This window comes from Lathamus discolor, chromosome 3 (assembly GCF_037157495.1).
Source record: "Lathamus discolor isolate bLatDis1 chromosome 3, bLatDis1.hap1, whole genome shotgun sequence".
Classification (NCBI taxonomy): domain Eukaryota; kingdom Metazoa; phylum Chordata; class Aves; order Psittaciformes; family Psittacidae; genus Lathamus; species Lathamus discolor.
Genome location: NC_088886.1, coordinates 16,751,437 through 16,762,080, shown reverse-complemented (window position 1 = coordinate 16,762,080; position 10,644 = coordinate 16,751,437). Strand labels below are relative to the sequence as shown.

General features: G+C 39.6%; 2 protein-coding genes across 5 annotated transcripts in view; one reads left to right on the top strand and one right to left on the bottom strand.

Moving 5' to 3' along the window:
- The first annotated feature begins 9 nt into the window (after positions 1-9).
- Positions 10-5,432, top strand: CTBS (chitobiase). Its single transcript, XM_065673724.1, has 7 exons — positions 10-154; positions 551-689; positions 1,683-1,891; positions 2,509-2,680; positions 3,218-3,315; positions 4,015-4,176; positions 5,128-5,432. The coding sequence occupies exons 1-7, from the start codon at positions 23-25 to the stop codon at positions 5,335-5,337; spliced, it is 1,122 nt and encodes a 373-aa protein (XP_065529796.1). The 5' UTR covers positions 10-22; the 3' UTR covers positions 5,338-5,432.
- A 2,012-nt stretch (positions 5,433-7,444) lies between these two features.
- Positions 7,445-10,644, bottom strand: part of SPATA1 (spermatogenesis associated 1) — a 23,338-nt gene continuing 20,138 nt past the window's right edge. For all 4 annotated transcript variants that reach the window (XM_065673721.1, XM_065673718.1, XM_065673720.1 and 1 more), the window contains 2 exons: positions 8,854-8,952; positions 7,445-8,009 (listed from right to left, as the gene is read on the bottom strand). In XM_065673721.1, coding sequence (XP_065529793.1) covers positions 7,914-8,009; positions 8,854-8,952 — 195 coding nt within the window. In that variant the 3' untranslated portion in view covers positions 7,445-7,913. The remainder of the gene's footprint in view (positions 8,010-8,853; positions 8,953-10,644) is intronic.

Below are 10,644 nucleotides of genomic sequence, written 5' to 3'. Positions count from 1 at the left end.
GGCCCGCGGCGGAAGCGGAGCCATGGGGTGGCGGTGGGGCCGGTGGCTGGTGGCGCTCGGCCTCCTGCCGCTGCTGGGCCGCTCCGCCGCCGGTGCGTGCCCCTGCCGGGAGCCGCGGCTCTGCCACCCCGTCACGGGCACCGGCGGCTTCGAGGTGCGCGGCCCCGACAGCTCGGGGTCCCCCGCGTCTCGGCGAGGCTGGGGAGGGCGGCCCGGGAGAGGCGCGGTTAGCGGCGCGTTGAACGCACCGCGCGGCGCCGCCGCCTTACCTGGTCGTCTGCGGGAGCGCGGAAGCGGTTTTAAAAGGATGGGTGCATGTGGTTCACAGGGAAGCGTCGGCGTTTGGCTTTGCAGGGTTAAATACTGCACCCAGCTGCTGCAAATACCCACCATTGCCGGCCCGGCTGCTGGGCCACTGCTCCCTGCGCTGGGAAGCTGTTCCAGCAAGCTGGTCTGCAGAAAGACAAGTCGTGTACCTTGTTAGTAGGCATTTAGTCGTCCTGCTGAGAAGTGTTAGGAGCTCATGACGGTGCTTTCTACCCGTTTCCAGGTCTTCGTGTTCGATGTGGGAAAGGAAACCTGGAAATCCTACGACTGGTCAAAAATTACAACTGTGGCAGCTTTTGGGAAGTATGATCCTGAGCTCATGTGCTATGCTCACTCTAAAGGCTCCAGGATTGTGCTGAAAGGTTGGTTACACTGTGAAAATGTGGACATTTATGTGATACATGAATAAGAACATGACTTACAAAGGGCTGTAATACCTTGACATTTCACGTTCACTTGTACGCATTCTTAAAAATCAGTAAGAGAATTGACTAATAAGGGGATAACATGCACAGAACTGTACTGCCTTGACATTTTGCATGTGCTGGTATGCAGGGTATTAACAAGAAAACCAGCCTGTGGCTTCTGCCACAGTGATCGACAACAAACCGTTGCAGTGACATTCCAGTTTTCTAACATCAGTCACAGCTATGGAGGAACAGGGAGGAAGGGAGAAAAGTAAAAGCCTGCATAAGATACTTATTTATGTCTGTATTCTGGATATTAGGCAGAGTACCCAAATGACAGGGTAAGGGAAGGGAGTTTAAGTAATTCTTAGTGTTTTTCACTTAAATCAATCCCTCTGTACTAGGAAGCAGATGGGTTTTAAAACATGAATACGAGGAACTCTGTGCATCTACAAATGCTGGTTAGAAAGACAAAGTCCAGTACAGCTTACATGATGCAATCATGTTTAGGCTCTGCTGAGGCAAAGACTGAATCCAAGACCACAGTGTGGAAAGCGACAAGGGTTAAACATAAAAGTATGTTTATCTAAACAGTAAAACACAGTCCCTCTGACTCCATGGAAGTACTGAAAGTACGCTGATTTCAAGAAAGGGAGTTGACAGTGGCTGACAGAATATTAAGCAGAAGTAAAGCAATTAAAATTACAGAAAATAAAAATCCCAAAGGAACTTAAACATCACCCTGTCATCAAAGAAGCTTGGTAATCTCCTCTGTGGTCCATTGTCAAAATTATGCTTGGGAAAAGAAATTAAGTCCTTTGCATTTTGCCAGTATGAGTGTGGGGAGTTTTTAATTGTGATTGGTTGTTGGTTTAGTAAGGACAAACCTTTCCTCCTTACTGTTACTGTGTGCAAATATGGGTTAACTCTTGAAGGCCTCTTGTCTAGGTGATGTACCTCTTCAGGAAATTGTTGATCCTGCTAAAAGAGCAGTGTGGATATCCCAACAGGTGGACCTTGCAAAAAAGCAGTATATGGATGGGATTAACATAGATATAGAGCAAGAAGTTAACGAAACCTCTCCTGAGTATTATGCATTAACAGATCTTGTTAAAGAAACTACAGATGCTTTTCACAGAGAAATACCTGGATCACAGGTAATAATCATGTACTTTACACAAACATTAACTTCATGAACTGTGAGCAGTTTTCAGAGTGCTGTTTAGTATATGAATATGAAAATTTTTGTGCAGATTTTGTGATATTCTCAAGAATGGTCAATTAGAAAGTTAGCTGTGATACTCTGTCATAAGAATCGCTCTTTTTGACCTGTGTGAACTTAAATTGAGTAAGGATTTCACTGAGATTTGTGGATAAGAATGTTATTGCCCTGTGGAGCTGGCAGCTATTAATGTGACTTAATGGATCTTTGAAAGTAGGGCACATGCAGCCTTCTGGTCCAAAAGCTTGACAATGTTTTGGTAAACCCATCACTGAAGTTTTAAGGATTTGCATCATGCTTCAGATTTTTGATCAGATGGTTTTCATGTTATAATTTCTTTGGTGTTGTGAATCACTGATGGGGCACTCACTGTTTATTATCTGGTTTCTTTATCACCTGAGCAGCTGCGTCTGTAGTTAATATCATGGTGTGTTAAACACTTGGCAACATTGCAGAAACACTGTCTTTAGAAGTTACAGGTTTTTTTAAAGAGAAAACAAGAGCACCCAAGTGCCATGCATGGTACTGACTTGTTGTGCCTTTTTCCTGCAGGTAACATTTGATGTGGCTTGGTCTCCTGCATGCATAGATAGAAGGTGCTACAACTATACTGGGATTGCAGATGCCTGTGACTTTTTATTTGTGATGTCATATGATGAACAGAGCCAGATCTGGACAGACTGTATTGCAAAAGCCAATGCTCCTTACCTGCAGACTTTGGTTGGTGAGGACAAAACACCTCCCCGGGAGTCAGGACATTTCCATTTGTTCACGTGAATAGATGGCAAAGATTGCCTTTTCTTTTTTGGTTGTGTAAGGCTTTCAAGTGTGCTCAAATATGTGTTGTTCTAATGTGAAATAGAAGCTCAGACCCTTATGACACTACAGATAGACCTTTAGTAGTTGTGTGTTGTTACATGTAATTGTCTAGGTCTTAATTGTTAGGAGCACATTTAGAATGACAAATGGCAGCCCAAGCAATGGTGTCTGCCTGGGCTTGCAAAGAACTGGAAATGTCTCTTATCCTGGTAAACTGCTACTATGGGCAGCTGGTTTTAAGTGTGAACAGCTAGAGCAGTAACTAAAATCTGAATAGAAGAGGTCTAGGAATATGCAGGTGGGAGGTACAGCAGAGCTTGCACCTTAGCCTCTGTCTGGGATCATCCAAGTCCTATCTTGACTCTGGCTTTAGATTAGTTTTAGGAATAAAAAACGTGGAAATGCAATAGTGCATCTGAATTTGTATTTCCTTCAAAACTAGGATATGAAGAGTACATTACTATGGGCATTGATCCTAAGAAGCTTGTGATGGGTGTCCCCTGGTATGGCTATGACTATGTCTGCCAAAACCTGTCTAAGGTAAGATGAAGATTATTCATTTGCAATCATACTGGTTTGGTTTTTTTTTTTTTTTTTGAAAGAGATACCTAGAATTTGGTGATACAGTTTTTGGATTAAGAAATAACTGTGGTCTGATGAATAAGAGTATAAAGCTGGGGCTCAGGATGATGGGCTAACTGATAAGCAGTGTGGTACCAAACAAGGCATTTTATCTCTCCATAGGCAACCTGAACCCCATGATATCCAAGCACCATGTTTGACTAAGGAGCTATAGACGTTATCTGTAGAGGAGATGATGTCCAAAGGTGCCACAGTGCTTGTATCTGTCTGCCTTCTCAACAGAGTCACTAAGCTCACTGCTTAAAGACTAGATGCAACAAACCATAGAGTGCTAAAACCATATGACTGTTAAAAGTATAGCAGTTTATGGATGAATCATGCAGTCTCAAACATCATATGTGGGACAAAAGTAACAGAGAATTAAAGGGGAAAAGATAAGACAACTGTGTAAGCTGAGCGATGTCCATCCAATCTTCTCTATTACTACACAGAAAACAAAATCTAACTGTTTTAATTAAATCTGTCCATACATACAGGTATTTTTGAAGATTTTGGATTTTTTAGACCCGTTTATGATTTTGGTTTTGGCTGTACTGCTATTTTGGAGTTCAGTAAATCTATGTAAGATGAAACCCATACCTTCCGCTTTTTTTTCAGGATCATGTTTGTTCCCTTTCCAAAGTACCTTTCCGTGGGGCTCCTTGCAGCGATGCTGCCGGGAGTCAGGTCCCCTATAGAGCAATCATGAAGCAGGTGAACAGTTCCTTTTCAGGGACACTATGGGATGAGGTACAGAAGTCTCCATTTTATGAATACAAGGTAAGAGTCTTTTTATAAGACACCATGTTGTGGAGTAAACGTTCATGAACCATAGTTCTTTGATTATGAAGAGTTCAGGGTTAGATTCTCCTGTTTGTTTTCTACATTTTTTGTGTGTAGTAAAGGTTATCTGGATTTCCGTCTCTTAAATTTCTGTTCTGAAAGAGGGGTGCAGTGACTGAAGACTACAGGAATAATAAAAATCTTTATTACTGTGCAGTTTTTTCTCAAGAGATTCTGTCATGTCAAAAAAGATGTTTTGGCACAAAGAAATCCTATAGCTCCGTCCTTCACTGCTACAGCTACCTGTATTAAGTTGATGACTTTAAAACAGATTCTGAGATGCTCTTAAGTTTTTCCAGCCCAGTGGCTTGCATGCATGTTCTCGAATGATTGTGCTTACATGAACTACACAACGTATGCATTTCATCTTGTTTCTTTGGACATAATTTGAAGTTTCACATGTAGATGATTAAAAGGTATTGTAAGCAATGACCATGTCAAAGCAACATTACTTTTACAAAATTCTATAACCTCCTCTAAAACTGTTTATTGCTGGAAAAAAAGCACTGAATCTCTAACTAAATTCACCTGTTAGGTTAGATAGTGCGTCTGGGATTTTAGCTGATTTCAGAATCATATTAAAATACAAATTAGCTCAGTCTTTTCCTTTAACTTCAGTAAAAAGTGACACTGTTTTATAAGTTAGATTCTACAAGTAAAAAAAATAGCCATGTATTTGACTTTAAATTTTTAATTGTTGTGTGTGAAAAATCATTTGTAAATCAGGAAAGCGTCATTATGGAAATCTGCACAGCTTGTGTGTCTCAGGTTTTAATCGTACTTTTCACTGCATTCAACAGACAATGCAGTCAAAACTCAATGAACTTTAGTTTATCATGTTTATATAGATAAGTAGATACTGACACGAGTGTTTAAATGTTTTCCTAGGATTCTCTTGGTCGCTTCCACCAAGTATGGTATGATGACCCTCGCAGCATCTCTCTAAAAGCAGCATATGCAAAGAATCGAGGTTTAAGAGGCATTGGCATGTGGAACGGAAATAGTCTTGACTATTCCAGGGAAGCTGTAGCAGAACAACAAACTGAAGCAATGTGGCAGGCCCTGACACCGGAAGAACTATCTGAACCCTTGATTTAAAATAGTGAAAATTGGTAATTTTTTATTATGACTTATACTATCATAATTTTGACTTTATGTAAATATACCATGATTAAAAAGAAAAATGAGAACTAGCCCAGTTCATCTTGTTATTTTGTATGCAAAGCCGTATTTTCATGCTTCCAAAAGTTCCAGTGTTGATTTAGCAGTGTGGTGTTTTTAAAGCCTGCTCATCTTTTTCGTTTTTCACAACTACTGTAAGTTGGTTGAAGCTTGAACCCAGTGTGTACCTGGTAACAAGTAAATCCAAGCAGTGGATTTATAGGGGCACTCTCCTAAAGATCCTTTGCTAAGGCTGCCTGGTGCTGCAAGTGTTCATTCTGGGGTCGCATGGTGCAGCTTTCTGACTTCCCACTCCAACCTATATTTTACACAAGTAAGTCACTCGCAGATCAGATTAAACTCAGAATACTGGAGACACAGACTGTTGCTTACATGCAGCTTGGTGAAACTTGTGCTTGTACTTGGTTACTTTTCTAGATACTAAAATAGTTTATGGACTGAAGAAATTATATAACATGAAGTAGTTGCCATTAAGGTTTCTATCAGGCTTGTTGCTGGAAAAGAATGCTCAGTGAACTCCAGTTTCACCATGTTTATGTATCACTAAATTCCTTAGTTTCAAAAGCCAAAAATCTTGGACCTTATCATGAAGAAGGAGCATTAATAGGGAGAGGACCTGGATGATGTCTTCTTCCACTTCAACCTTCTTTACTTCCTGAAAACCAGAACTCAGAAGCTTATTTAATGAGTTGCTAATTTCCACACACTTTAAACTTCAGTCAGTAGCCTGTTGTTAATTTTTTTTTTGGTGCGGTATTGCCTCTGAGATGAGATGTATTTTCTTTCTATTTCATATTTTTCTTAAAATAATTAACCTAGAGAAATTGGGTAACTTTTTAAAATGTATGTAGTGGTAGAAAGATTGGTGTTTACAGGATTTTTTGTTAAATACAATGCTTTCTTGGTAAACAGCATTGGCTGTTTATGCTTTACTTGTTCCACAGCTTACAGCCCACACTGCTTCTCTGCTTCTCAGGACTCTTTCACAACCAGATTAAAGTGCCCTGCTTAAATCGACTCCATTAATTAAACATTTTATTTAATTAGATATATGTCATCAGTTGTGGGTTGGTTTGGGGTTTTTTTTTTGTTGGTTGGTTGGGTTCAGCTTTTTCCTCTTGGTGAATATTTACACCATAAAGTAGCAGCATTACCATAATGGCTACTGAGGAGAAGACTAGAAGACTTCATGTGAGTGTTTGACTGGTTGATATTACTGATAATGGGAAGCAGACCATGAAGCGTACTGCTCTCATGCAAGGAAAAGCAATCCCTTGGAAAATCAGAGGGCTCTCCGCCAGAACTAGTTAGGAGAAACTGTGAAGCTTACTTGACATACAGACACTTCAGAATTTGTATTACTATTTATATCCATATGCTAACATACTGAGAGAGAGATACTTCTGAAACTGAGAGGTCTTCTGGAGTGGATCATCTGACCTACAAATTCCTAACTAACTGAAGGCCAAATGACTTTAGAGATTTAATACTTTCCCACTAAAATATTTGATAAATCCTATCTTGAAGAAAATAAATTGGATAAAAAGTGGTTTGACTAAGATGTTTGAAATTAGTCCTTTCGAGAGCTGCATAATTTTTTTGGTTTATTACTGATTTCCCATTAGTGTTTCACTTCCACTAATAAATACAGCTTTTTATGTGACATTAATTCCTAGCATATTATTTGTTCTGCTTAAGATAATAACATCAGGTACTGCAAAGAGGCAAAGAGGAGAGCTAGAAAAAGAGAATTGTTATCTAAGCACATGCATAAGCTTGAGTTTAAAGAAAGGCAGAATATGCAATACTGTAAATTGGAGCAGGATCATCATCATAGCTTGCACAAGACATAGCTTGCTCCTCTATTAACTACATAAGATGGTTAATGTCCATGTAGCTTTCTTAATTAGAAAGGGAACAAAAATGGGTAGATATGAAATAAGATCATCTGAGATTTTGTTCATACTTAATATGGCAATTTATAGGTAAGCGTACTTATAGTGACAAAAATGTACTTCAATAAATAGGTAAATAAAGGATTCCTGATGCTGTAGTTCTACAGAAGATTTATTTTAATCATTTTCCAAAAATGTAATGTGCATGCCTGAAAATAAGAACAAGAGGTTATAGATTATAGGTTTATTTTCTTGGTAGGTATTTTGTTAATGAAAGAACATCAGCATACCAATGTGATGTTACACAATTCACTAATTGGCACTTCTAAAATCACTTTGTTTTAGACATGTTACTAGGTTAAACTGTATATTTAAGTAGCTGACTAATGTTATATTAAAAGTGAGATGTAAAAAGTGAGCCGCAGTACCTCAGTACCCTAGTATACAAATTCCACAACATTTATATAGTTGGTGTCTTTTTACAAGATAATTTCAAGAACATACAGGCAAATGTTCTATAATTGTGATCTTCTATAAACATTACAGAGCTTCTGGAGACTTTATGGCTGTTAAAGTCATGTCATCCCCTTAAATTCCTCATTTTCTGGACCGGCGAATTAAAGCTGAGTGAATCTTCTTCTGTGTCAGTTCCGCTCTCAGCACTTGTAAATCAGATGCTGCCTGCTTTCTCATCTGCAGAAGAACCAGTAGTTTAAGGAATTGCAATTTAAGGAAATTTTTGGAGTTGACATGCATATGGGTTTATTAACTGAGACTGAATTTTATACAGGATGGCTGAATACAGGATACAGCTTTCATCCTTAAAATTTTACATGTCTAATTAGGTAGCCTAGTTCTAGCAATACTTTCTTCTGCAGTGGTTTGGTGTTTTTAAGAGACAACTGTGCAATTCATTGTTCTTTCCACTCCTTGTTATACAATGGAGGAGGCATAATGAGCACATCCAGCCTATATTACACAGTAAACAGGGGCATGGGCAGTTCCTGTGATGTAGAGGCCTCCTATTTCAAGCACTCAAAGCTGAAAAGCTGTCCAGTATGAAGGTCTGTATCATTATCTTCCTTCCAAAGGGAGCCTTAGGCAGCACTGGTATGGAATAAAGCAGATGAAGAGGACTGCTGTCTGCTTTGAGAGATACTCTCTTTTTTAATTATAATTTATTTATACTGCTTTACTTTTTTATTCTTAGCCACAGTCTACTACTGACCAGTGCCTCATCAATATGTTCCTTCAGTTACCTCTTAAGTGAAATGGCATTTTATGAAAGACTCCGAAGCTTAGCCTTCATAGTAACTCGAAAGTCTAAGTTGCTTGAATGCTAGACATTCAAAGTCATTTAATAACCTGGTGTTCTGGAGAAATTTGGCTCAAGTGATAGAGTTACAATGGCAACTAACACCATAAAGCTAACACATAAAACAAAAACTCTTTAGGAAATCATTTAATGTTTGGGAAGATCTAAGGGTTTTTTTATACATAGTAACATTTTGACTGTTTTAATTAAAAGGCAGAGTACCTTAATTAGTGTTACAAGTTTCATTTTTGTATCATGCAGCTTCCTCCTCAGTAGATCAAGTTCATGTTGCACTGTAGTAATCTGGATGATTGTGTAATTCTATATTGAAAAGAACAGAAATAACAAAAGGTAAAAGTACAGCATTAGTGCATTTCACCACTCAGAAACAATCCTCTAAACTCATTCCAGCTCCCCTACATTCTCCCAGTCATCAAAGTGTACTGGGCTGTCTCTGGTCTGTAAGCAGTCAGCTCTCCAAAAGGGGGCAGCTCCCTTCTGCTGTCAGCCCTTCACCTGGGTGCAGAGGTTTTTCCACTCCCTTTTGCTTTAGGAAGTTAAGATCCAGATCAGTTCTCCCGAGTAACAGCACGCTGTTTTGCAATTGTCTTTTATGGCTACTCCCCATTTATAATACAAAGGCATACTTCAAATAATTTCTTTCACAGGCTTAGCATCACTCTGTCACTGTACATTTATTGATGAAATTACTACACTCATGTAATGTTTAGTGCAGATGATCTCCAGGTTATACAGCACATAATTTCAGCAGTAGGTGTGGGTGGGCCTATCACAGAATTAACCTGTAAAACTGAAATTCATGTTTTCAAATGTAGGTTCTGAAGTCAGCCATGGTCCCTTGATGTCAGTAACACTGAGTGGTGGGTGTGGATGTGCATGTGGTAATCTCCTGATGTTCCAAGCCATTAAAAACTCTATTAAAGTGCCAGCTGAAGCAAATAATGCGATCAAGTTGCCATACAAGGGATCATAAAGTGGTATCTGCAGCCTCTCATCTGTGAGTTCCTGCTGGAAGCTTCTTCCCACCCAGGGGTGTAGCTGCCTGCATGCAAGGGTCCAAGTCCCAGCTCTGACACCGCACAGCTGTGTTACCCTGGCCCAGACCACTGAGAAAGCATGAAAGGTACACTGTCATGCAGGAGGAAACCAGGCAGGGCTGTCACACTAGTTGGGGGCTACTGAGGAATCACTGCGGTGTTGGGTTGAGTCACCAGTGAAGACAAAGCTGGTAGAAGAGGGGAAACCAGCAACAGTGGGATCTGTTCCCCAGAGCCCAACTCTTCCCACCTGACTGATGCTTGCCTGCCCAGCACATAGCTTACAAGGGGTGGAGAGCATACTCGTGCTTAGCCTAATAGCTAATTAAATCCTCGTTATCTATCTTCTGTGTGCCAGCCAATATATAACCACTGTAGGCATGTTAACTTGTGCATGTCCTCCACATAAGGACTCTTTGTGCCTAGCCAGAGAGACCTAAAAAAACCCCTGGTATTTCCCCCCAAAATGAGCAATAAAACATCTGAACATAGCTTATTAGACAATGTAATACCAACCCTAATAATATTTTTATATTGTAGGTATTTATATTCACATAGGTCAAATAATACACATTTGTATATAATATATACTTTTAGATTGTATATACACTCTCCAACTTTTCAGATACAAGACAGGGACACTGGTTTTTCCTAGTCTAGCTTCAGATTTGCCAATAGACTTGATTTCATTAACACATTTAGAAAATTCACAGCTACAACTGTTGTGAAGTGTGTTTCCCCCTCTTAGCTTTTTTTAATTACTCTCTGAACATCCTGTGTTTTGGCACCGACAAGATAATGTTAGACTCGATTGCACAATAGTTCAGGTGCAGCCACGCTAAAAGCCTCAGACACGTCTCATCCTCCCAGACAGAATTCACTACCTCTGTAAGTGAAATTTGGGATGGAAACAATATAGAACTGAACAATTTATTAATCGTACTGAATGAAAGGG

What these genes read in the sequence shown, in the direction of transcription:
- CTBS (XM_065673724.1), top strand. Translation starts at nt 23, where the DNA reads ATGGGGTGGCGGTGGGGCCGGTGGCTGGTGGCGCTCGGCCTCCTGCCG. An exon ending in CGGGCACCGGCGGCTTCGAG is followed by an intron (nt 155 to 550) that starts GTGCGCGGCCCC and finishes ACCCGTTTCCAG; the next exon opens with GTCTTCGTGTTCGATGTGGG. An exon ending in TTACCTGCAGACTTTGGTTG is followed by an intron (nt 2,681 to 3,217) that starts GTGAGGACAAAA and finishes CTTCAAAACTAG; the next exon opens with GATATGAAGAGTACATTACT.